At 65.7% G+C, this 24157-nt stretch overlaps 2 protein-coding genes across 2 annotated transcripts in view; one reads left to right on the top strand and one right to left on the bottom strand.

Annotated features, from left to right (window-relative positions):
• The window catches only part of TSC2 (TSC complex subunit 2), a 33746-nt gene extending 33350 nt beyond the window's left edge, over nucleotides 1-396 (top strand). Inside the window, 2 exon segments of the mRNA XM_032425548.1 lie at nucleotides 1-111; nucleotides 201-396. The exon segment at nucleotides 1-111 is cut by the window's left edge and continues 33 nt beyond it. Of these exon segments, the coding sequence (XP_032281439.1) occupies nucleotides 1-111; nucleotides 201-371 (282 nt within the window). The 3' untranslated portion in view covers nucleotides 372-396.
• Nucleotides 397-1418: 1022 nt separating this feature from the next.
• PKD1 (polycystin 1, transient receptor potential channel interacting) overlaps nucleotides 1419-24157 on the bottom strand; it is a 41022-nt gene continuing 18283 nt past the window's right edge. The window contains 38 exon segments of the mRNA XM_032425549.1: nucleotides 1419-1957; nucleotides 2054-2359; nucleotides 2438-2572; nucleotides 2654-2944; nucleotides 3091-3265; nucleotides 3491-3616; nucleotides 3690-3837; nucleotides 4019-4131; nucleotides 4463-4602; nucleotides 5019-5211; nucleotides 5291-5495; nucleotides 5575-5693; nucleotides 7161-7254; nucleotides 7366-7550; nucleotides 7796-7845; nucleotides 7936-8052; nucleotides 8860-8986; nucleotides 9074-9284; nucleotides 9375-9518; nucleotides 9598-9768; nucleotides 10867-11062; nucleotides 11143-11395; nucleotides 11664-11820; nucleotides 12125-12748; nucleotides 12856-13000; nucleotides 13688-13840; nucleotides 14164-14347; nucleotides 14430-14643; nucleotides 14731-15010; nucleotides 15162-15305; nucleotides 16574-16723; nucleotides 16886-20502; nucleotides 21071-21204; nucleotides 21402-21469; nucleotides 21471-21578; nucleotides 21764-21895; nucleotides 22577-23332; nucleotides 23704-23951. Of these exon segments, the coding sequence (XP_032281440.1) occupies nucleotides 1490-1957; nucleotides 2054-2359; nucleotides 2438-2572; nucleotides 2654-2944; nucleotides 3091-3265; nucleotides 3491-3616; nucleotides 3690-3837; nucleotides 4019-4131; nucleotides 4463-4602; nucleotides 5019-5211; nucleotides 5291-5495; nucleotides 5575-5693; nucleotides 7161-7254; nucleotides 7366-7550; nucleotides 7796-7845; nucleotides 7936-8052; nucleotides 8860-8986; nucleotides 9074-9284; nucleotides 9375-9518; nucleotides 9598-9768; nucleotides 10867-11062; nucleotides 11143-11395; nucleotides 11664-11820; nucleotides 12125-12748; nucleotides 12856-13000; nucleotides 13688-13840; nucleotides 14164-14347; nucleotides 14430-14643; nucleotides 14731-15010; nucleotides 15162-15305; nucleotides 16574-16723; nucleotides 16886-20502; nucleotides 21071-21204; nucleotides 21402-21469; nucleotides 21471-21578; nucleotides 21764-21895; nucleotides 22577-23332; nucleotides 23704-23951 (11081 nt within the window). The 3' untranslated portion in view covers nucleotides 1419-1489.

Here is a 24157-nt window from a genome sequence, read left to right as displayed (position 1 = left end):
CCCCCCCCCCAGATGGCCTCACAGGTACATCACAGCCGCTCCAACCCCACCGACATCTACCCTTCCAAGTGGATCGCCAGGCTCCGCCACATCAAGCGGCTCCGCCACCGGGTAGGGAAGGGGGGGGGACCCAGACCCCCTGTGGTGGGTGGGTGCCCCCCTGCCTCGGGGCTGGCTGCTGAAGTTCCCGTCTCGTGCAGATCCGGGAGGAAGCTCACTACTCCAACCCCAGCCTGCCCCTGATGCAGATGCACCCCCCGGGCCACACCAAAGCCCCTGCTCAGGCGCCGGCAGAGCCCATGCCCACATATGAGACGGGCCAGCGGAAGCGCCTCATCTCCTCCGTGGATGACTTCACGGAGTTCGTGTGAGGCTGCCCCTCGCGGACGTGTGCGCGTGAAATAAAGCCGCGGTGCCTCCTGGCCCGCGTGGCTCACACAGATGCAGTCAGCCAGCTGGTTTATTTGACTTTGTCCGGTGGGGGTGGAATCAAGGCTATAGCTTGGGCAAGGCCCCCCCTGTCCCCCCCCAGCCGTGGTACGGGGCCTGTCCGGGCCACACACGCCATCACACACGGTCCTGTGCTCATCTGCCCCAGCCCCAAGAGCCAGCCCCCGGGGAGGGCTCTTTCCACCTGACCACCTTGTTCTTGCCCTCGTCCTGCTCCTCACCCAGACCTGGCACCAGCAGGTCTGGGCCCTGCCTTCTTGCTGCACAGCCTTGGGCACAGAACAAGGCCCCTGGGCGGGGGGTGCGGAGAACAGAACTGCCTAGGAGGGGACTGGGCCCTTCTAACAAGCCTCCCCTCTCAGCACCTGTCCCAGGCCGGCCCTGGCCTTCCGGTCAGGTGGGAGGGAGGCCTGCTCTGCCGTCCCCGCTGCCCCTCAACGTGGGTGACAGTGGGCACAGGGCTGCTTCAGCTAGCGGGTCCCTTGGCCCTAATGAAAAATAGAGCGACGTACAAAAATATATACATTTTAACCCCATATAAATTACTGACGATAGACACACATATGGCAGCGGAAGGGGAGTGCACTCAGCAGGGGCACAGGAGAGGTAATAACTTAGTGGGGAAGACCACGGGAGGGGCAGGTTCCCTCCCCGAAGCCTGGATCCTTAGCAAAGGGGAGATGTCTGCCCAGGAGGTGGGGCCGGGCACAGCCCGCTGTACCTGAGGACTCCGGTAATAAATTAGCGTCTCAGAGGCTAGGCACTTGGCCCAATACTGCTGTGTCCTCCCATGGGGAGCTGGGGAGGGGACCCTGGGTCCTGGCTGCCCACATGGCCTCTTTAAAGTGCTGAGACCCCCCAGAGAGAGACAGCAGCTGCCTCCTCCCAGGGGGACCTTCGTGCAGCTCTCCTGCCTGGCCCGAGACCTTGAGGGCGGCAGAAGTTAATACTGAGCGGTGTCTGCTCCGGTTCCTTCAAGAAGCCGGAGTGAAGCCACAGACCCACCCCAGGGAAGGGCTATGAGCCCAGGGCCCAGGGGTTAAGTGCTGCTGGGGTGGACCTTGTTCTTAGCCCGCAGGGAAGCCCTGCTGGGGCCAGTAGCCAGGCCCATGCCTCGGCTGGCCCGGGCAAGACGGCTGGGCAGGGCTGGCCGCAGGTCTGAGGAGGGGCTGCGGGGAGGGGAGGCTGGGGGACCAGTGCTCCTGTGGCCCTGCAGGCTCTGCAGCCTTTGCTCCAGCTGGTAGACGTCCTCGGTGGCCTGGTTGAGTCGGTCGAACTGGGTAAGGAGGGCCTCGAACACGGCTTGGAGCCGCGAGGGCTCGGGCTCCCCCCGTGGCCCCAGCCGGCCCAGGCCCCCACTCAGCGTGTCCAGCTGGCTGGAGGAGGTGGAGGGCCGTGAGGTGTCAGAGCCCCCGCTGGGGGGCGGTGCATCCGGGGAAGACTTGGAGCCCCTGGAGGAGCGGGAAGGCAGCGGCTCCATCCCTTCGAAGCGGACTTTGTGGCGGAACTGGGGGCGGCACAGGGGCTCGGTCAGTCCGGCTGCACCCTGGGCTCACCTGGGCCCAGGGTGCGTCCCTCTCCCCCCCCACTGGGCCGTACCCACCTCCTTAACCTTGCTGAAGCCCATCCAGAGGCGCAACCTGCGTAAGAAGAGCTCGACCATCTCATAGTCCTGTGGCTCCCAGGCTGGTCGGTAGAGCTCCCCACGCAGAGCATGGTACCGCCACCGCAGAAGGACTGCTCCCAGCCTCAGGGCCCCCCACAGCCGCAGGGCCCAGAGCCCCGTGCACAGCAGCGGGGACAAGCGCCAGGATTCAGTAGGGCACAGGGCAGGAGCCCCGGACCCAGGGCACAGCACCAAGAGGGCCTGGGCCGCACTCCGAAACGAATTCACGCAGGACGACACCAGCTGCACAGGAAGGGGGCGCGGGTGAGGGGCGCCTCCCGGGCTACGCCACCCTCCCCCGCCGGCCTCACCGTCACCTACCAGAACGGCCAGCTGGGTGTAGGCCACGGCGAGCGCCACCAGGCCCACGGTGGCCCCCACCAGCTCCGGCAGGGCCCGGCACAGCGTCTTGCCGAAAACCGACCACTGGCGCACGAAGCGCAGCTGCTGTGCGGCCTGCGGGCAAGTGGGATCAGCTGACCGAACCCCGCCAGCCCGGCCCAGCCCCCAGCCAGCCCCCGCCGGCCCAGCCCTCACCTTGACCAGAAGCAGGAAGAGCAGCGAGGCGGCCAGACCGCGAGCTGCGGCGCTCAGCTGCGCCACCTGCTCGAAGCTGGTGAAGCGGCGCGGGCGGCGGCGCACGAAGCGGGTCCACTGGCGGTCGGCGGCACCCAACTGGGCCAGGCGCACGAGCGCCGCGGCCGCGGTCAGTGCCACCAGCAGCCACCGTGCCCAGGCCCCGGGCTGCACCGCGCGTGTACGCCCTTCCCTGTGCCACACGCGCACCTCGGCCACCGAGAAGTACAGCGCGAACAGCAGCAGGCTCACCTGCGGGGGCGGGGCCAAGACTGGCTGGGGCGGGGCGAGGGTGGGGGCGGGGCCGGCGCCGGGAGGAGGGGGTGAGGGAATGGGGCGGGGCGAGCAGTGGGCGGGGCCTGCGCTGGGAGGACCGCGGGGGCGGGGCCGGCACCCACCGAAGTGAGCAGTGGCAGGGAGAGGCCGGCGCTCAGGCGCTGCAGCGGGAAGGGGCGCACACTGAGGGCGGTCACTGCGTGCCCGGATGCAGGGAACTCGAGGCGCAGCGTGATGGCGGCGTGGAGCCCCACGGCCGGGCTGTAGCGCGTGAGCTCCACGAACACGGCGCGGCTCCTACGTGGCAAGAAGGGGGCGGGGTGAGAAGACCTGCGTGCCTTCCCAGAGGAAGGGGCTCTCGGGGCGGGTGATGCATGGACCCGGGAGGAGGTGGAGGCCGAGTGGTCAGTGAGGCTCGTCAGGAACGAACGGGGAGCCGCAAAGGGCCGGTGGGGGCGGTGTGCCTGCCTGAGGTCCTGCAGGGCGGATGGGGGGGGTGGCAGGGAGCTCAGACGACCGCACCTATTGTCGATCCAGTTGTGCAGCTGCAGGAAGCCCAGCTGCGCGCGGCTCTCTTCCAGGCTCAGCCCCAGCTCCTGCACGTAGCCCCCGCTGTCGTACACAGCGCAGGAGCCCCAGGACCAGACACTGCTGACAAGGGGGCAGTGTTAGAGCCAGGCCCTGGCCCCGCAGGAACCCCGGGCGCGCCCTCTGTGCTCACCCCAGCAGGTCTGGTGCAGAGTAGGCCCACGTTTCCGAGCCGTTGTGGGCAGCACTCCCCCAGCCAATGCCATAGTCGCCGGTGCTGAAGGTGCCAGAGGCTGCAGAGCACGTGGGCAGCCCTGAGCCGGGAGGGTCTGGGCAGAGAGCTGCAAGGGATGAGCAGGACTAAACCAGGAGCACTTACTGTTGACCAGCTGCCTGGGCTGGGCCCAACATGATCGCCCCAAACCCTCCCTGAGCCCAGAAGGTAGAGGTCCTGGTTTCACAGATAAAGGAACAGCAAGAAGATGGTAAAGGGCACATGGCAATCAACCAGAAGCCGCTCACCTTCTTGCAGCCGCACCTGACGCAGCCGTGGGGGCCCCAGCTCTGGGCTGGACCGGTTCCCGTGGATGTAGGGGAGCAGCACGTGCGACATCCACGGCCAGAACTCCTCAGACCTGCCCACAGACACAGTCACACGCTCCACCCCATGGGGCAGGCGGGTCAGAGCCCCAGAGAGCATTGCTCCTGCAGCCCCAGCCCAGCCAACAGCAGGCTGCCAGGGCCACCCGGCGGCACAAGGGAAAGACTCGCATTCCCTCATCTTAGCCTGTGGTATTTGGGGCAGGTAAGTGTCAGGGGGCTATCCTGGGCACCATACCCAGTCCGGACAACCAAAACTGTACCAAGACACTTGCCCACATCCCCCGGGGACTGGGTTGGACGAAGGCCAGGAAAGATGGGACCTGGTTGGCATCAGCAGCTCCCTGCACTTGGGGGTGTCCGTACCGGGTGATGGCCAGGAAGGCCTGGCTGCCCAGCTCCTGTTTGATGGCACTCTGCAAGCGGTAGGCATGGTTGTGGCATGAGGCATCCCCGTGATTGGCCAGCAGCGTCACCAGCAGGAAGAGCATATACACCAGGAGGCTCTGGGGGCGAGGACAGCCCTGAGGTCAGCCAACCCCACTCGGGCCCACCGCAACAGAGCTGGCCAGCAAACTGCCCACGGCCAGGGTGCCTGGTGCCAGGAAGGCAGCCCAGACACCTGCCGATGCCCCGCCAGGAGTGGGGGGCAGACACGGTCCCGCCGAAGGCTGAGACCACCCCCAGGGTCCCTAGAGGCCAGGCAGTAGGAGGTATTTAACCTGAGCATGAGAAGAGGCAGAGCAAGGATTGGGGTGGTAGGAATCGGGGGTGACGGAAGGCGGGGCGGGGCCAAAGGGCTTCTGTGGGGAGCCAAGGGCAGGTGTGAGGTTTTCGACAAAGGGAGAACCTACAGAAGACACTGCGCTGGCCCAGACGGGGGACAGGAGCACAGCTGCTGGTCAGCTGTGCCTGAGCTCACCCTCAGCATCCCGTGCAGCTTCTTGACCTTTCGGGCTTCCTCCTTTGCCAGGAAGAGCGCAAAGCCGTGGGGGGGCCGCACGCGGGGCACACGCTCGCTCACAGGCGTCACGGCTGGGCTCTCCACCAGGGTGTCATCCTCGTCAGGATGGAGCCCCTTGGCCCCCAGGGGAGAGGGACGGGGCTCCAAGAGGGCCCACGGCAGGGGGGGGGGGGGCATCAGAGGGGCCCGCAGGTGCCAGAGCCTGGCAGCCGGGCCCCCACATCCCACTTACCTTGAGAGGCTCCCAGCCAAGGAAGGAGGCCAGGAAGCTGGAGCTGCTTGAGAAGAGCCACATCACACTCACGCCAGGGGGGAAGCTGGCGCCCACCCAGCCCGAGACCCCCACAGTCGCAGCCACCAAGAGCAGGCTGAGTCCGTGGGCCAGGGGCGCACACCAGGCCGGCAGCAGCCGCCTCCGCAGACCGTCCACCAGCCCTGGGGAGGGAGACAGACCGGTGACAGGCAGCCCACAGGAAGGGGCGCCTAGGGGCGTCCTGGGGACCCCAGAACGCACCTGTGCTGGAGAGCTTTGCCGACTGGGGCTGCTCCCAGGTCAGACCCGGGCTGGGCAGCCCCCTGTCCCCCAGCCTTGGCAGCATCAGCGTCTCTGTCCTCTCCCCGGGGGCGCTGGACCTGAGGCACAGAAGAGGGGAGTAGCCCTGCTCACCTGGCGCCGAGAGGAGAGGCGGCGGGCAGTCCCAGCTCCTGAGCCTCTTCGGCTGTGCAGCCCCCTCCCCACGGTCAGCGGAGAGACGAAAGACACCGCCCCAAGCCGGGTGGACGTGGTGCTGGGGCTCAGAACCCCACCGGGGACTCTGGGGAGGGGCCGCAACACCCACCCTGCTCCTCACGCTGCAGACCCGCGTCAGCCTCCCTTCCTGGCTCCCCCTCACCTCCCGCTTCCTCCACCAGTGGATGGAGTCCTCGCCGCACCGTTGCAGCGGCCTCCAGCCCCGTCCCCAAGCCCCGGGCCTGGCCTGCTCTTCACACCAGCACACTGACTCGGCCTGAAACCTCCCAGTGAGCGCTGCCCACGCCTCCCACCTTCGCCCTCAACCTCCCGTGCCCTGATGCAGCTCTGTGACCTAAGACCGTTCGTTTTTGGATGAGGAGACCTATTTGTCTTTCCAACGCCAACAGTACACGCGCTCTGCAGAACCGGGGGATGCCCGGCGGACCTTGCCGGCTTCAGAGCTGCTCCACCAGAGAAGGGGGGGCTGCAAGGGCAGATGGGGGGCAGGGGGAACGTGACGCGGCAGTGCGACAGGCACCTCCTGGGGGGCAAGCGGGCACACCTGCTGCGGTCTCTGCACAGCTGTGCCCTGACTGTTCGCCCCGCGCTGCTAGCGGCCACCTGGCCCGGAGCTGCGCTCGGTGCGTCTGGCTTCAAGAATCTCCTGCAGACACGAGCTGCTCTCGCCCGTGCAGGCACCGGGGGACAGCCAGCCGACACCAGTGACCGAGTCCTGCCCTGCACGCGGCGACACGGGCAGGCAGGGTCTTGGGCTGGAGGTACCGGGTCTGCTCCGCTTAGAGCTACTATCCCAGGATTTCCCCATATTAGAAACCTTTTGAGTCGATTGGCAATTTCTTCATAAAAATACAATCATACCACAGTTATCTGTTTTTATAAAAAGATTCGAGACACTTTCCCCTTTTCTCTGTGTTCTGGAACAGTTTATGTCTCAGTGATTTTTGGTCACTTGAAAATGAGAAGAGTTAAAAGGAACAGGAAAATAGATACTAGACAAAAATAAATTTTATATAAACCATCCAGCCCAGAAATTGAGAAAGTCTTAAAAATATAAAATCCAAACAGTTTCCACCAAAAAAACAAAGGCTATTTAGAAAACATGCCGGGACCCCTCCCTGCAGCCAGGCCCTGCCTCACGCTGGCTGCCTCTGCTCTCCACTCACCACTCTCTTCTGTAGCCTGCGGCCAACGGTTACTGGCCCGGGGCCACCCCGTGAGGTCCTTCCCACACATCGCCCAGCCCTGCAGTGGGGGACCCAGCACAGCACAAGGCTGGGCCCCGGAGGGGAACAGGGCTTCTCAGCCTGGGCTCCCCACTGCCTCCCAACCCCAGGACGGGCACTCACAGGCCAGTGAGCAGATCCGTTTCTACTTGAGTGTCCTGGGTGGGGGCCAGGCTGTTGGCCCCTTCAGCCAGGATCTGCCGAATCAGGTCCTCATCTACGGGGAGGAGCGGAACACGTCAGGGAGGGCGTGGGCCCCTCCGACCCCCAACCTCAGACCCTCCCTGGGGAGAACACGAGGATACCACTCCTCCCCACCCCTGTTCACCTGAAGCCGAGAAGTATTTGGCAGGTGAGGAGGGGCTGACCAGAGAGAGACTGTCCTCCTCTGGGCCCAGCGTGCGGCCCAAGCGGCCCCGGGCCAGCCGCTGCAGGGTGTTGCCCACGATGGAAGGGTCACTCAGCAAGTCTGGCCAATGAAGCGTGCCCTCGCTGGATGGCCAGCACACCAGGCTGCAGGGCACACAGGTCAAACGAGGGAGCCCAGGGGACCACGTGTGCACATACTCCCGAGTCCACCACACACGGACACAAGAGGCTTCCGAGCAAACACGGCTGAGATAGCGGGCGGCAACACCCAGGGCCCGCAAGCACCTGCCGAGGACACGCGACAGCCCACGCAGCCCACACGGCTGTAACACGGCACACACAGGGCTGGCGGACCTACACCAAGCTCTCATCTTCTCATGGACCCCTACCTTTTAGAATCATCCGAAAATAAGTCACTTTTCATTTGTCCAGCAAAGGCCTATTGGGAAGTGCAGAGAATACCTCAGACTCTGGGCCGCCTGAGGTGACAGGAGCCCCCCCCCCGAAGGGCCCCTGGGGGCACACTCGCCTCCACGCGCAGCCCCGGGAAGGTGAGGAAGGAGCTGTCCAGCACAGACGAGTCCAGGTAGCTGTCGATGTCCAGTACCTGCGGCCCTGCGGGGGTAGAGCTCGGGCCCCCGGCCACCTACAGGAAGAGGCAGGCGGTCAGCAGGAGGCAGTTCTGCCTCCCGAGCAGGCAGATCCTAGACTGGTGCTGTGCTAGAGAACGTTCTAGAATGATACACACGTTCTGCATCTGCACTGTCCACACGGTAGCCACGAGCCCCATGCTGCTACAGAGCATGTGAAATGTGGCTGGTGCACCTGAGGAAGTCCAGGTTAACTGAACACAAGCAGCCCCAGGCGGCTGCCGGTCACTGCGCTGGACTCCTGGCCTACGGCAGACGGTCCTTTCCGAGGAGGCCGCCGCTGTTCGGCCGGTACCTCCCTTGTCTTGTGAGGCCCCGTATGGCTCTGGCCGCATGGGCCGGGACGAGTCAGTCCACGAAGCCTGCTGTGGATTCTTCAGCAGCGGCGGGCCCGTCAGGGAGGCCATCTGGGCTTGTGCACGTGCGAGGTCTCACAGGGCTCTGCTGGCCTCTTGCTAGAGGTCGGCTCCGGTTTGCGATTTCCTCCCGAGTCAGTCTGGGAGCTTGTCCTCCCAGGAACTTGTCCGTTTCACCTCGGTCGTATGACAGGCTGGTGGACAGCAGTTCACAGGACCCCCATCCATCCTGCTAGTTTCTATGGCCTCAGTGGCAAGGTCCCCCTGGGTCGCGCGTGAGTTCGACAATTTGCAGTGCTCTGTTTTCTTGGGTCAGTCTAGCCAAAGACTGGCCAGCACTGCTGACCTCGCTGACTTTCCCTGTCTGGCGGCCACACTGGACAGCCCTTGGCACAAGCGGCAAGGCCCACACTCCACCCTCCGGGAGCTCCGCGGTGCCCAGCCCACCTTGCTCCGGGACATCCGGAAGAGAAACAGGATGACCAAGTAGACGGGATAGACAACCACACTGGACACCAGGCCGACGGCAACTGTGTCAACACTCAGCGGGATCAGAGCGGACACAGGCCCCGCGCTGCGTGGCAGGAGAGAAGAGAAACCCAGGCTGGGTCAGGCTGGAGGGCGGGAGGGGCCACCCGGACGCTCACAGCGCGGCACCCACCTGTAGGCAGCGTCTCCCACGACCCCGTACCACACAGCGTTGGCACCCAGGAAGAGGCAGAGGAGGAGGACACAGCAGGTGGCCCTCTGGACGCGCGTGAAGCGGCTCCGAGGCGGCCGGTCCCAGAGGGACAGCCAGATGTGCTTGTCAAAGAAGCCACGCTGCAGCTCGGCCACTAGGAGGCGCCGGAACCGCCGCAGGGCCGCGTCACCTAGGCAGAGGGCACGGGAGGGCTTCAGGAGGCCAGAGGCGCAGGGCCACCCCTCCAGGCCGCTGGGGCGGGGACGGGCGGGGCCCTTACTTGCTGCCAGCACGTCCTTCTCCACGAGGCCGCCATTGGCCTCGGTCTCCACCGAGAGCCAGTCGTTGACCAGGAAGAAGGTGCTGCGGGCGTTCTGCAGGTCCCTGACGATGACGTGCTGCAGGAACCAGGCGGGGCTGAGCCCTGAGGGGAGGGGGTGCTGAGTCAGGTGGAAGGGCGCTGGCGGGGTGCCGGCGGGGCGGCCACAGGCGCCCCCACAGACCTTTGTTGTCGTGCCACACGCGGATCTTGCGCACGCTGCCCAGGCTGTGCGGGGTGGCGATCTGGAACACGTCTAGGCTGTTGCGGCGGAAGGCTCTGTCCCCGTCCAGGTGCCGGTGGCCACTGCGGCCCTCCGCCCCGTACAGCATGATGCCCACGTGCGCCGTGGTACCTGCGGGTGGGCGGACACGCAGACCAGACACGTGAGCCCGGGCACGCCTTCCTTCGTCCACCAGATGCGGGCGGGTCCTGGCTCCACACGGACCCACGTCAGCTACCTCAGTGCGCCAGAGACTTGGCCCCCACGGTGCGCATGCTCGGCATCCGAGCGGCTTAACCAAGTGACTGCGTGAGGCCCAAACGTGGCCTCGAGCTCTCCAGTCCGCTCTGGGAACGACGGACCAGCGCGCTGACTGGCGGCCCGTCCCCACGCACCCGCCGGTTCCCTGCTCCTCTTCCAGCGGTAAACGCGCGCAACGTTTTACAGAACTGGGTCCTCCAAAAGGTGAAAGCACGGGAAGGAAGTGAAAAGTGGGAGCACGGAGAGAAATTCCGATCAAAAGTCACCAGGCACGTCGACACCGCAGGTGGTTCACTGCAAACGTTCCCACGCAAACAAGGACAGCGGTCAGGAGAGAAGACGAAGGGGGTGCACAGGAGAGAACGGTCAGAGGGGCAGCGTGGCAGGGCACGGGAAATCCTGCAGCCACGTGGGGAGCACCGTCCAGACCGCGCGACAAGTTTTGCATCAAGAAACCAAGCGCGGGGCGCCTGGGTGGCTCAGTCGTTGAGCGTCTGCCTTCGGCTCAGGTCATGATCCCAGAGTCCTGGGATCGAGCCCCATATCGGGCTCCCTGCTCCACGGGAAGCCTGCTTCTCCCTCTCCCACTCCCCCTGCTTGTGTTCCTTCTCTCACGGTGTCTCTATCAGATAAATAAATAAAATCTTTAAAAAAATTAAAAAAAAAAAGAAACCAAGCGCTTTGGTTTCCAGTGAGTCTAACATCCAAGTCATGCTGTCCTCGCTCGCTAGGGGTACCGTCTTCCCAGTAACAGCTTATGCCACCCACACTGACCGTCCGCTCGCTCAGGCTGGCAGGCCCCACACCCGGGTGCCCTATGCGGCCGGAGGGCCCCGAGAGGCCTGACGAGCTCCTATATACAGAGCAGTGGGTAAACCAAGCCCTCGGTCTGTCGTCTACAAGGGACAGTGGCCAGAGAGAGCAAGCAGGGGCGGCCCGGGGGCCTGGACGAGGCAGCCCCTCCCTCACCTGAGCCTCGGCCCCAGCCGGTCTTGACCAGGATCTCGTACTTGAAGCGGCCCGCCTTCCCGCAGAAAGGGATGACGCGGACCCGGCTGACGTCCAGCTGGTCCAGCTTACGCAGGATCACGGCCATGACCGCATAGGTCACCAGGCACACGGAACATGTCAGCAGAACGATGTAGTTCGTGCCTGGGGCCGGCTCCTGGGGAGACAGAGCCGTCAGGCTCGGAAGCACGGCCCACGCTCCACCTCCTCAGGACGAAGGAACGTGGTGCCACTCACTGGGAAGATGAAGTGGATATGGCTGGGGGGCACAAAGAGGCTGGCCCCGAAGGCTGTGAGGTGGCGGGTAAGGCAGACGGCCTGGCTGGGCGAGGTCTCCTCCAAAGGCACGAGCCCCTCTGTCCTCCACATCATCTCCTTCTCACTGAAGTACTGGCACAGGGACGTGTAGAGGCCCACGGTCACTTCCAGCGCTGACCAGTGGAAGTGGCTGGTCAGGTTCAGGTAGTAAGTCCCGCCTAGGTCTCTGGTCCTGGGAGAAGTTGGGGGAGCGTCACAGCCACACTCTGCCCAGCCCCAGGCTCTGAGTGACAGCGATGTTCTGGCCCCCGGCCTCTCGGCCGAGCCACCCCCACCACATGTCGCCAGGGCAGCCCACGTCCCGGTCCTCCTGCCGCCATAGCTGTTCCCGTGGGGAGCACACAGGACCTTGGCACGCACGGATCAGACCACGTTCACCCTGCCCTCAGGGACCAGCCCCACCCCACCGATGGGGCCTCTGTGGCAGGGCATGTGCTCACCCCGGGGCGATGAAGAAGGTGTAGGGCCTGTGGTCGTCACCCATCAGCTGCTCCAGGCTGATCCTCCTGCTGGCCGAGCAGTTGTGCTCGTTCGGCCGGGGCGCCGAGTGCAAGTACACGGCCAGGTACGGCTCAGGCTCCTCGGGCAAGTAGCGCTCTAGCAACACAAGCACAGGGTCGGACGGAAGCCCTGGGCCATTCCCGCACGGTGGATGACACCCGCGGGAGCCCTCTGGAGCCCTCCCTCTCCGTGCCGGCGTGGCACCTGCTCTGCCCTCATCCCTCACCGCCCTCGGGCCAGGCCCCCAGCAGCCTGGGGAGCGGGAGGCAGGCTTTACTGAAGGCCACAGAGTTGGGGGGTCCATGAGAAACACTGGCTCACCCCACCCCCTGCCCCCAGAGAGGCCGGGCCAAGGCTGAGAGGAGGCAGCGGCCGCGAGCGCCCCGCCCCTGGCACCCACCACTGAGCAGCGTGTAGGTGAGCTGCACATGCAGCCCGGCGGCGGGGTTGCTGTTCTCGGGGGTCACCACAACGCTGACCGAGGCCTGGGGCTGCACGACGGCGGAGCCGGCAGGGGTGGGGGGGCGGCCCCGGGCGGCCTGGTCTGAGCTGTTGGGCACTTTCACGGTGATGGCGCGCTCTGAGGCCAGCTGCCCGATGGGGATCTGAGCCCCGGCCTGCGTCTGGAAGGCCATGGAGGCCACCTTGGTGGAGACGGTGTAGTTGCTGATGTAGCCGAAGGGGAAGGGGTTGGAGTCGACCAGGAACATGAGCTGCACCACGTCACTGAGGTTGGACAAGGCCCCGCTGAAGGCCGCGGGGATAGAGAAGTGGCAGCCGGGAACCGAGGTGTTACCCTGGCAAAGCAGGCTCAGCGGGTCCGAGCGCTTGCCCTGGGCCACGATCTCCTCGCCCGCCAGCGTCAGGGGCTCCTCATTGAGGACGCGGGAGCGCATGAGGATGCACATGAGGGCCGAGGAGAGGTGATAGGCCCTGGACGCCACCATGAGCGAGGGCGGCTCTTCGCCCAGCTCTGAGGGCTGTGGGCCCTGCATGTCGGCACTGGCCAAGTGGATGAGGTCACCTGCAGGAGCAGGAGGGGTTGCAGGGGGTCACTTGTGGGGGAGATGCAGGAAGCGGCTGGGCGGGCAGGGGGGGCGCCACACACACCTGCCCAGCCCTCGCCCACACCTGTGATGTTGAGGATGCTGTCGGCGATGCCCGTGGGCGTCCCGGTGCCGGCGGCAGTCTCGGCCTGCAGGATGCGCATCATGCCCTCAAGCTTGTGCAGCGTCTTCTTCAGGCAGGAGCCGCACACCAGCTCCCTGCTGGACACCTGCAGGGAGGCCGGCACCGTGTTCTGCCCTGCTCCGGCCCAGCTGAACAGGGCTACTCCCCCTCTGGCCGCTCAGCCCAAGCTCGGCTCCAGCATGCTGGCCATGCTGCTGGGCGCCCACTGTGGCCATGGCCTTTCCCCAAGCCCCTCCATCTTGCAGCTGGAAAAGCCACCCAAATGTGGGTTCCACCCACATACCTCCCTACTGAAAACTCTTCCATGACTTCTCCCCACCCACAGACGAGGTCCAGCAGAATGCCACCCTGCGTCCCACCCCAAGCCACATACATGGCCATGGGAACCACGTGTCACAGGGCTCCCCACCTCCCTGGAAAGATTCTCTGCATCCTTCTCTGCTGAAGGCTCTGCAGCAATTTCCCACCCCTATTGAAAGTGGTCTCAGCCCCCAGTCCAGTCCCCGAATCCTGGATGACGATGGTGGTAGCTCTCAGAGCTGCAGAAGCCAGGTCACGTGCAACCAGGGGCTGGAGCAGAACGGCACAGGAACAGCCTCTTCCGTCTGCCCTCCCTACAGCTAGGCTGCTCCTTGTGCCCCGGACCACCATGCACGGTCGCCGGAGGGACAGAGGCCCCCGTGGCTCACACACTAGAACAGCCAAGGACCGGCACGTGACTGGGGAGACAGGCCAGCACAGGGTCTGCCAAGGGGCCTGAGCTCCCCCGTACCGTGCACTGGGCCAGCGCCGCCGCTATCTGCTGGATGTCATCCACGGTGTTGACCCGCAGGGAGACCAGGGTCTCCGTGATGTTCTTGCGTATCTGGGCTTGCAGCTGCCGCCTGGCATCCAACTCTGCTGCTGCAGCCACGGCCGGCTCGGACTGCGGACAGCAAGCACAGGGGAGCCCTGAGTGGGCAACGGGCGGCCCCACCAGCGGTGACGGCAGGTGCCATGCAGGCCGTCTCAGCCACCATGAAACTCGGGTGGTGGCTCAAGCCCTGTTTCCTAAGGAGCAAAAGGGGGCTTTCCCAAGACTCCTTACAGGGGGTGGGCATGGAGGTGGGGGAACCCACAGGTGGAGACAGTGGAGAACAGAGGTTATTTCAAGGAGACGCACCAGGGGACTGATCATTCGCAAGACCTCGGGGACTGGCCCGGCCCCACCCTCCCGCTGAGGACAGACGAGAGAAGGGGAGTCCTCACCCCCGCACCGGCCTCATTGAGCACAGTGATGAGGGCCAGCGAGTACTCGATGACGTGCTGGGGGTCAGCCTGTCTCAGTAGCCTGGGCAGCATGCTCTCCGTGAGGCTATGTAGCCAGGTCATGAGGTCCGAGGGGCCTCCTGGGGGGTCGCCAGGAGGCTCTGGCAGGGTGATGGCCAGAGAACTGTGTGCAAAGGCCCCCGGTGAATGAGTGGCAGTCCCCGCTCCCACCTGCCACCTGTCCTGACCTCCCTGCCCAAGCTCACCTGTTGAGGGCGACCACAGCCGCACCCAGCTGGTCCTGCACGACCACGGCCAGGCCCACCTGGAAGTGGGGTGCAAACCCAGGCGGCAGCACGGCTCCATAGGAGGAGAGGCTGCCCCTATAGACGCAGAACTCCTCGCAGTGGCCCTGCCGACAGCGCCGCAGCAGCAAGGCGTATACCAGGGGGGTGCTCGCATCTTCCGCGTCCTGCCAGCCTGCGGGGCCCCCACAGTGTCAGCCGCGCCCCCAGAGTCCCTGCGGCCCATACGCCGTGCCTCCCTGCCATCCGCAGCCGCGCTCACCTGTGCACTCGAAATGCACCTTGGTGGTGAGGGCGCGCACGGCGTCCAGCGGGAAGAGGCGGCAGGAGCCCCCACGCGGGGGCCGGTTGGCGGAGAGGCGGATGGAGGCGCAACCCTCCTCCTCACCCGAGCGGCCCAGCACCGTGAGGGTGAACGTGTAACCCTCGCCGTCCCGCAGCACGCCGCGCCGCAGCACCAGCCGCATGCCCGAGCTGCCCGTTGATGTGGTCGTCTCGTCCAGCACCAGCGTCTGGTTGCTGAAGGTGCGCGCGGCCCAGCGCTGCGAGGCGACATGCAGAGCCGGCGCTGAGGGGCGGAGCGGCCGCGCCCCGCCCTCTCCCGGGGCCCCGCCCCTCACCCGGTCCTCCCCCCGAGGCCCCCCCCTCTCTCCCCCCGAGCGCGCCCCCCCCCCACCCCCCAAGCTCGCTCACCCCCCGCTTGGAGCCCCTGCTGCAGTTGTCACAGCGACCCTCCAGGTACACGTAGGAACTGCGGCTTACTGCGTACACCGCCTGCGCCTTGCAGGACACACACTCCAAGGACACGATGGGTACCCGGCCCCTGCGAATCAACACCTGGGGACAGGGTGGGATCACAGGGAAGCCATGACCTGAGCCAGGCCCTCTGCTCCTGGGGCCCAGACCCGAGTCTGCACAGTGCAGTGGGGCCGCGGCTCATGGGGGAGCTGGGCCTCTGGCCTCTGCCTTGGTGCCGTTCTAGTTGGGAAAGCTCCTCTGAGCCCAGCCGCTCGTTAGCCTAAGGTCCAGATGCCCAAGGCACTGTGGGCTCAGCCCTCACCCACTACGTTCAACTGGTTTTGTGTCTCCCAGTCTGCGGGATGGTGGTGGACACCCAAAAGAACAGAGTCCACACCAGGTTTCTTTTCTGTAGCCCCCAAGGCCCAGCATGGGCCCAGCACACACAAGGCCCTTAGGTGCTCACCCACACACAGAACGGACGGGTGAATGCCTGTGTGGGGAGAGAGCAGCTGTGCACAGCACGGCCCTGAGGTCCCTGCCGCCCTGGGACGGGGCCCACCTCAGCCAATCCAGGCCCTGCTCTAAGCTCCCACCTTGCCAGACAGCCCCTCTGGACAGGCCGGCTGGAAGAGCCTGATGCTGGGGACAGACAACCCCGTGCTGGGCACCAGCAGAGCCTAGCACACCGGCTCCCATCAGCACACCTCACCCAAAGGCAGCAGGAGTGGTTGCCCTGGGGTCACCCGCTCTGTGGTCCTGACCTGCCTGGAGGATCCAGGGGAGGGGAATGTTGAGCACATGCACACGCGTGGGTGAGATCAGGCCCCTCCTGTTCAGTAACGAGAACACCCATGCTCTGGGAAGGGGACCTGTATCGTCACAGCACCTGGGGCCCCTCAAAGATCTGGAGCGCCACAGCCACGTTTGGAAGGAAACAGTGTTGAAGCGGGATGTTTTGTTAAAGAGAAACTATCAAAAGTAGTAACTCCTGGGCGCCTGGGTGGCTCAGTTGGTTAAGCGACTGCCTTCGGTTCAGGTCATGATCCTGGAGTCCCGGGATCGAGTCCCACATCGGGCTCTCAGCAGGGAGTCTGCTTCTCCCTCTGACCCTCCCCCCTCTCATGCTCTATCTCGTTCTCTCTCTCAAATAAATAAATAAAAATCTTTAAAAAAAAAAAAAAGTAGTAACTCCTAAGGAGAACCAGCAGCTTCCACCCAGAAGCACCACAACATAGGAAACCCTCAGTGTTCGGTGCTACCTGGGGGCAGACGGCCCTGTACCTCAGCCCTCCCCGGCAGCTGTGTCCACCCTGGGGGCCCGGGCTCTGCCTTGCTGGGCTAAGGACCAGGCCAGCAGCACCCACCGTCTGGTTCGTGGCCTCCTCCTTCCGGCCTGCCTTCCACACGGTCAGGTTGAAGGTGTATTCCACGCCGGCTTGCAGGCGCTCCCGAGGGACGGTGACCACGCTGCTCCCCCGGGGCCCGAAGGTCAGGGTACACCCACCGGTCTCACTCTGTAGCCACAGGGGAGAGGGTGTGAGACCCTGGATGGCTTCAAAGCAGAGCCTGGCTCATGGCACAACTGGGAGAGCCCACTGCCTATGCTGGACTCAGCACGAATGACCGAGGGGGCGGGGGGGGGGCAGGGGACGCCCATGCCCCGCAGTGCACCTGACCTGTGTCGAGGCCACACAGGCCCAGTGGAAACTGAGTGGCGTCTGGTCGCCATCCTCCAGGTTGGGATCGTAGGATTTGCTGCCATCTAGCACCAGATCCTGAGTGTCTGACCACACACGGTACGAGCCGCCCTCGATGATGGGCACCAGGCGCTCGGGCACCACTGTCACGTTGGCTTGGATGCTCCGTGCCAGTGGTGTGTCCCCAAATGACACCATGAACACAAAGCAGTAGTGGCCCACAGGCAATGCCAGCCGTGGCACCACCAGCTGGGGCCGGCTCATGTCCACACTGGGCAGGGCCACGGGGGCCATGCGCCCAGGCCGCTGGCAGCTGGCGGCCCGGTACACCTGCCAGTGGTACTCGGTCTGGTAGGTGACACAGTCGCGCAGATTGACGTGGGCCTCCAGGTAGTTGCGTTGGGAGCGCCGCATCAGCAGCTGCGGGGGCAGGGCCACATCCACCTCGGGCTCCCTGCAGGCCAGCACGTGGACAGTGACCGTGGCCTGCGCCACGAAGAAGCTCACCAGGTTGGAGGCATTCACCTCCATGCGGTAGTCCCCGGGCCGCAGATAGGAGTGTTCAGCCCAGGGCTCCTCCGTGTCCTCCACCGGGGCCTCATCCCCGAAGTCCCAGCGATAGGCCACACGCCGGGGGCTAGGGCTCGTGGCGGCCTCGAACCGGGCCGAGCGGTTGGTAAAGCAGCGGCCGCTGCGCAGCACCACATGCTGGATGGCGTCCTGGACCTCCGTCACAAGCGTGAGGTTCACCCCACCCAGCTCGTTGAAGGCACGCACGTGGATTTCCAGCAGCCCCGCGGCCACGGGGGTGTAGGTGACGTCACGGCCCGACAGGATGACCAGCGAGTCCCCCTGGACCTTTTGCAAGGAGAAGTACCACGCGTAGGCCACACGGGACCCCCGCTGCACCCGGGCTGTGAAGTTCCTCTCTGTGCCCGTGGGGATGCCCGGCTCGCAGCAGTTGGGCACCTGGAGCCCACCCACGGCCTCTAGCACTAAGACGCGCACCTGGGCCTGGGCCCGGCTCACATGGTTCTCAGCCTGAACGCTCACCACGTAGTCCCCGACCCGGGGGAAGCTGCGGGAGAAGTGGGGACCGGGCAGCGCCTCCATGATAGCCCCGCTGACCTGCAGATAGAAGTGCACGGCAGAGCCAGCAGCCAGCACGATCTGAAAGTGGACCAGCTGCCCGGGCTCCGCCACCTTGCTGTCGGCCCACAGCACCAGGCCCACGATGGGCTCCTCCACCGTGAGCTCATGGGTGGCCATAACCCAGCTGACCGCGTTGGAGGCGTTAAGCCGAACGGAGAAGGTGCCGGGGTCACGGAAGACCACGGCAATGTGCCGGCCGTGCCTACTGCCACCCGGCACCGTCCAGCACCAGCTCACGTTGGTGCCTGAGTCCAGCTGTCCCCAGAAGGGCACAGAGGAGCCGGCGGCCACAAAGCTGCGGTCCAGGTCACCGGCCCTGATGCTGAGGCCGCTGACGGGCACCTGCACAGCCACCTCGAGGGTGACATTGGCCGAGCCCAGCTGGTTCTCAGCCGTGACCGTGACCAGGTACAGGCCGGGGCTGGGGAAGGCGTGGGTGGTGGATGGCTCTCGGGTCACCCAGCTCTGTCCTCCCTCCAGGGACCAAGTATAAATGACGCCACTGCCACCAGCCAGCTCAGCAGAGAGGGTGACGCTGGCATTGACCGAGGCCGGGTTTGGGGAGGCGGTTGCAGCCAGCCAGCCCACGGGCTCCACAAAGTCCACGGTGCGGTTGGCCGAGGCACTGCCCAGCATGTTGGCAGCCCGCAGCTGGACGTGGTAGGTGCCGGCCTCGAGCACGGTGAGCGAGAAGGTTTTGCCACTGCCAGTAAGGGCCGGGCCGCCGTCCCGCTGGGCGGCCCAGCTGTAGGAGATGTTAGTGCCATCCCTGACCACGGCCTGCAGCTGCAGCGTGCGGTTGGTGGGAAAGCAGCAGCCGCCTCCGCCCCCCACCACCTGCAGCCCCTCGATGTGCTCCAGGACGTAGACGAAGATGCTGTCCTGCGCAGCACCCACCCCGTTCTCGGCGGTAACGATGATGGTGAAGGTGCCCACCGAGCGGAAGGTATAGGAGATGGTGGGGCCCCCGGGGATGGGCGTGCAGCGGTCGCACAGCACCCAGGAGTAACGCACGTCGCTGCCGGCCTCCAGGGATGTGGTGAAACTCACGCTGCCGTTGAGGGGCACCACCGTGCGGCTGGCGTTGACGCCGAGGCCCCGCACGCACTGCTGCACCGTGACGTTCAGCCACGCCTCCGCACGGCTCACCTCGTTCCATGCGCTCACCCTGACGGCGAAGTGGCCCGTGCTGTTGTAGGCATGGGTGACCATGGGGCCCTCGAGGCGCCCGCCGTCCCCCAGTTCCCACAGGTAGGTGGCGGGCCTCCCGTGGCCCACGGCACAGAACAGATAGGGCCGCCACAGCTCCAGCACGCCAGAGCTGTTGACCCGGATGCCCGCGAGCTCCACGGGCTCCTGCACCTCCACGAGGGCAGAGTCGTTGGCAGCTGAGATGTTGTTGGACACAGCAACCGTCACGAGGTAGGAACCTGGGTCCGCGTAGGTGAACGTGGCCTCGGGGCCCCCAACACGGGCAGCGTCCTCAGTGCCAGAGTCCCAGGTATACCGGTAGAGGAACGGGGGCCAGGCACGAGCCACCAGACGGGCCTCCTCCCCGAGCCGCACAGACTGCCTCTCGGGCCACAGGGTCACGTTGCCCACCTCAGGCTCCACGCACACGCTGGTGAAGTAATGGGCCTTGTTCACACGGCTTGACAGGACCAGTGCCAAGGGGAACGTCCCGCTCCGTGTGAAATTGTGTACCACTGTTGGGTCCCCCGCGATGGTCATGTTGGATGAGCCGTCCCCGAACGTCCAGTCGAAGACGTAGTGGGCCGGGTCCCCGGTGACGTGGGCTGTGAACCGGGCATGGGGCTGCGTGGCGATGCAGGCCGCTGGCTCAATCCATAGCACCTCCAGGACGAAGACGTGCACGGGCCGGCTCAGGGCCAGGTGGCCCGCGGGGCTGGACACTCCCACAGTCACCGTGCAGTTCTGGGCCCGGAGGTACACGTGCTCCACTGTGGCCTCGAGGCCCATGAGCACCGTGCCGTCCCCCATGTCGAAAGTCCACGTGACATTGTCTCCTGACTCCAGTGTGGCCCTGACCGTAACAGGTGCGCCCTGCTCCACAGCTGGGCTCAGGCTCACGCTCAGGCCCCGAAGCTCCTCAAAGACGCGGATGCTGAGGCAGGCTGCCACGCTGCTCACCGTGTTGTTGACCTCCAGATGGACGCGGTACACACCCCTTGAGGCGTACGTGTGGTTGACCTCCGGCTGGGGCCGCGTCACAGCCGGGGAGCCATCCCCGAAGTCCCACGTGTACAGGATGCCCCCAGGTGAGGGCAGTGGGTGTGGGGAGAAGGTGACAGACTGGCCAGCCACCAGGACGCGGCTTCCCACGGCCACGGCCACGGCAGGTAAGGTGGCGCGCACACTCACGGGCACTCGCTGCGTCAGGTTCTCGAAGGTGTTGGACACCAGCAGGGTCAGGTTGTACTCACCTGGGGAACAGGCCCGAGTAAGGACGAGGCCAGGGCCACCACCACCACCAGCTTGGTGAAGTCACTACCGAACCCCATGTTGCTGCGCACCGGGGCCCCTCGGGACGACAGAACAGGGCCCCGGGCAAAATGTAAAGGGAGAAAGTCCCTGGACCCTGCCCTGGGGGCGTTCGCAATGAGGTGTGCGCGGGGTGCCATCAGCACCGGGTGAGACACGGGGCTTAGGCAGGAACGGGAGAAGGAGCAGACCCCCTCTGAGTTAACAGCGAGTGCCACTGACAGGCAGAAGTTGGGGGGGGCGGCCCGAGGTTTACTCTGTATTCTGCGTGTGAGGCTTCTCAGACTTTAAAAATAAAAGGTAACCCCTTTCTTCCCCCAAAAACGGTCTGAGTAGTGGCCGAGGGAGGTCCAGTTTCTGGCCAGGAGACTTGAATCATGGGGCTCAGCAGCCCAGTCCACCCCTCACCCCAGACACCCCTCCTTCACCCTATTTAGGACCCCAGGCCCTCAACCCAGACTAGGCAGAGAGGACTGTCCCCACAGCAGGTCGGTGGGCCCCAGCCCTCACCTGGGATGGCATAGCTGTGGGTGGCATTGTGCTCCACCAGCACCTGGGCCACCGTGGGGTCTGGGACCTGGAAGGACTCATTGTATGGAGGCTTGAACTGGCCGATCACCTGGTCACCGTCCCCAAAGGTCCACCTGCCAGGGCAGCAGGAGGGCCATGACCAGGCTGGGGGTGGGTGCACATTGGCCCAGCTGCACCCCCTCCCCACTCCCAGGGTCCCAGGCACCCGGCGCCTCCAGGCAGGTGAGGAGGCGGAGGCTGGCGGGAGAGCCTGGCACCAGCCCCACCCGGGCACGGCCCACCCTGCTGCCCACCGGCCAGGCGCACTCACAGAAAGGCCACCTCCACAGCCGAGTCCACCAGCACGTGGGCGGCCAAGGCCAGGGTGGCATTGGGGGGGCAGCACGGGCGGCACCGCAGACACCCAAAGGCCCCTCATCCTGTGCATCCGCTCCACGGTAACATTGTAGTTCACGGTGACATTGCTCACGTGGTTGGAGGCCGTCAGCTGCAGAGACAGGGAGCGTACGTGGGCTGCCGCGGGTGGGGTGCAGGCCGCGAGGCAGCACAGAGCCCTCCCCCGCATTCACCCACAGCCAGCCGAGGGGTCCTCGGGAGCAAAGCAGAACAGAAGGCAAAGGTGAGCACTGCACGCCCTGGCCCGCCCCTGCCACCACTGGTGCTCCCACCCACCGAGAGCTTGAAGACCGCGGCGCTCTGGTAGATGACGTTGAAGACCACGTTGTGGAAGGTCAGGGACTGCTTGTCATCAATGGTCCAGCGGAAGACCACGTCCGAGCCGGCCTCCACCACGGGGCTGTACCTCTGCCGGAAGGGCACAGCGTCGGCCGGCCCCAGGGCTTTGGTGGCCAATTCTGCCCTAAGCCTATGTCCCCCCCCCACCCGGACACACCTCCCGCTGGGGCTTCCTGGGCTGACTTCAAGACACCACCGGGGAGGGGGAGGCTGGAGGGGCCGCAGGGTGTGGGGCTGAGCTTGGACTGACATGCGCTCCGACCTCTCAGCCCCTCACTTTTCCTATCTGGACAGTGACCTGGTACCAGCGACGGAAAGAGCCCACCATCTCTGAACCTCCCTACAGCCTGTCCCCAGGTTCCTGCACAGGCCGCCTGGGATAGCAAGTGAGTCTCAAAGGGCCTTGTGGTTTTGGAGGTTCACCCCCGTCAGCCGACAGAACGGGTGTGACCAGGGGAAGTTGAGGCACATGACTGCATGAGCGGTAGGGGTCAGAAACGGCCCTTTTCACGGCCGCTTTATGCAGGCCACGGAGCTGGTGGCTGCCCGGTGTGGGGAGACAGCCCGGGACAGGGACAGCAGCAGGCCGCCTGGCACCAGACCCTCAGAAAGTACCCAGCAGAAGCTGCCCAAAACCGGCCATGGAGCCCGCTGTCCCGAGGCCAACTCCCCCTCGCCGGGGAGGGGCTGCTCTCAGCACGGGCCCCTCATCTCGGGGGGGCTCGGGGCAAGCCGGCCGGCCCCACTTACCACCAGGACTCCCTGCAGCACGCGGGCTTCGGGGCTGGGAGTGGCACGAAGGCCACGGATAGGCTCCTCGGCCTTCACCCGCAGGCTGAGGCTGGCCTGGCCGGCGCCGTTCTCCACCACGACCTCGACAGCGTGCTCGCCCTCACTCAGCCCAGGCAGCAGCAGCACGGAGAACAGGGTGGAGTTGGCCTCGAGGGCGCAGCCGGGCACCAGGGCAGCGACCGCGGCAGGGCAGGCGGCTTCGAAGGGCGCGCTCACGTTGCCCCCGGGCCAGTGGGCCGTGGCTGTGGCGTTGGTGCCGGAGTCCACCCGCAGCACCAAGGCTGAGCCGTTGGTGGGCACATAGAGGCGGCCGTCCTGGGGCGTGGGACGGGCCACCTGTAGCCCGGCCACCGGTGAGAGCACATCGAAGCTGCAGGACAGGTTGTGGGTGCACACGCTGTTGCGCACCGTGGCCCGCACCTCATAGCGCCCCGGCCGCTGCAGCCCCGGGTTGGGCCGCAGGCCCAGCAGGGGGGTGAGGCGCTCTGTGGCGGCGAGCAGCCGCAAGGCACAGGCCGGGCCGGCTGGGGCTGCCTCCAGCTGGGCGGGCAGGTGGGCCAGCCAGGCCGCGGCAGTGGTGGAGAAGTATGGGGCCTCAGCGCCAGGAGCGCCCAGGGCCGGCGGGCAGCGCAGAAGGGCGCCCGGGCCAGCGTCGTGCTGCAAGGCAATGAGGTCACCGGGGAGCAGGGGGCTGTCCTGGCCACGGAAGGTGACCTACGGGAGACGAAGGCAGGCTGCATCAGGTCCTCACAGTGGACCACCCTGGTCGGGGGGCTGCAAGGGAGCAGCTGGGCAGGGTCCACCCGGGATAACCCGGACTCACGCACACTCCGCCGGGCCTCATAGGGGCCCCCCAGGCACTCAGGGCAGGGACGGACAGGACAGGCTCGGGGACAGGGCTGTGCGCAGAGCACAGAGCAAGGATGCAGGCAGGGCGGGTCCCGGACAGGGCGGGACCTCTGAGGAACACTGCAGCCAAAACGAGCAGAAAGGCCAGCGCAGGGCAGGGGCAGGGGCAGGGTGCGCCGTGTGTGTGGGCGGGTAGCTGAGCAGGAAGCGGATGACACCAGGCCGGTGACACGTACTGAGTACTGGGCGGGAGGGCCCGGCGGCAGGGAGAAGAGGAGCTCCTTCCACAGTGCACAGGAGGCCCCGGGGGGTCCCGGCCCGGATGTGGACCCGTTGGCACAAGCCCGGGGGTGGCAGGGGTCGTCCAGTGGCAGGTGGAGACTAGCTCGGGGGCACCAGCGTCCCTCTGGGGTGCACGCAGGGACTGACTCAGTCGGGCTCTCCGGGGACCTGCTCTCAGGTTCCCTGCTGCTTCCTGGGGCCCCTGAAATGAGAAGAGGGGTGTCAGGGCCCTGGCCCGCTATCAAGCCACAGTCAGGGGCGCCCCCACGATGACACAAGGCCTTGCCAGGCAGCACCCCAGCCCCCAGCATCACTCCTCTACCACCCTCCCCGCCCCCCAACACTGGGCCAGCTGACTGACCCAGGCGAGCCCCACACAGGCAGTCCTGCAGATCCCGAGCCTGAGTT

This window comes from Phoca vitulina, unplaced genomic scaffold (assembly GCF_004348235.1).
Source record: "Phoca vitulina isolate PV1807 unplaced genomic scaffold, GSC_HSeal_1.0 scaffold33, whole genome shotgun sequence".
Taxonomy (NCBI): Eukaryota; Metazoa; Chordata; class Mammalia; order Carnivora; family Phocidae; genus Phoca; species Phoca vitulina.
Note: the sequence above shows the minus strand (reverse complement) of the source record. Positions and strands in the feature narration are given on the sequence as shown.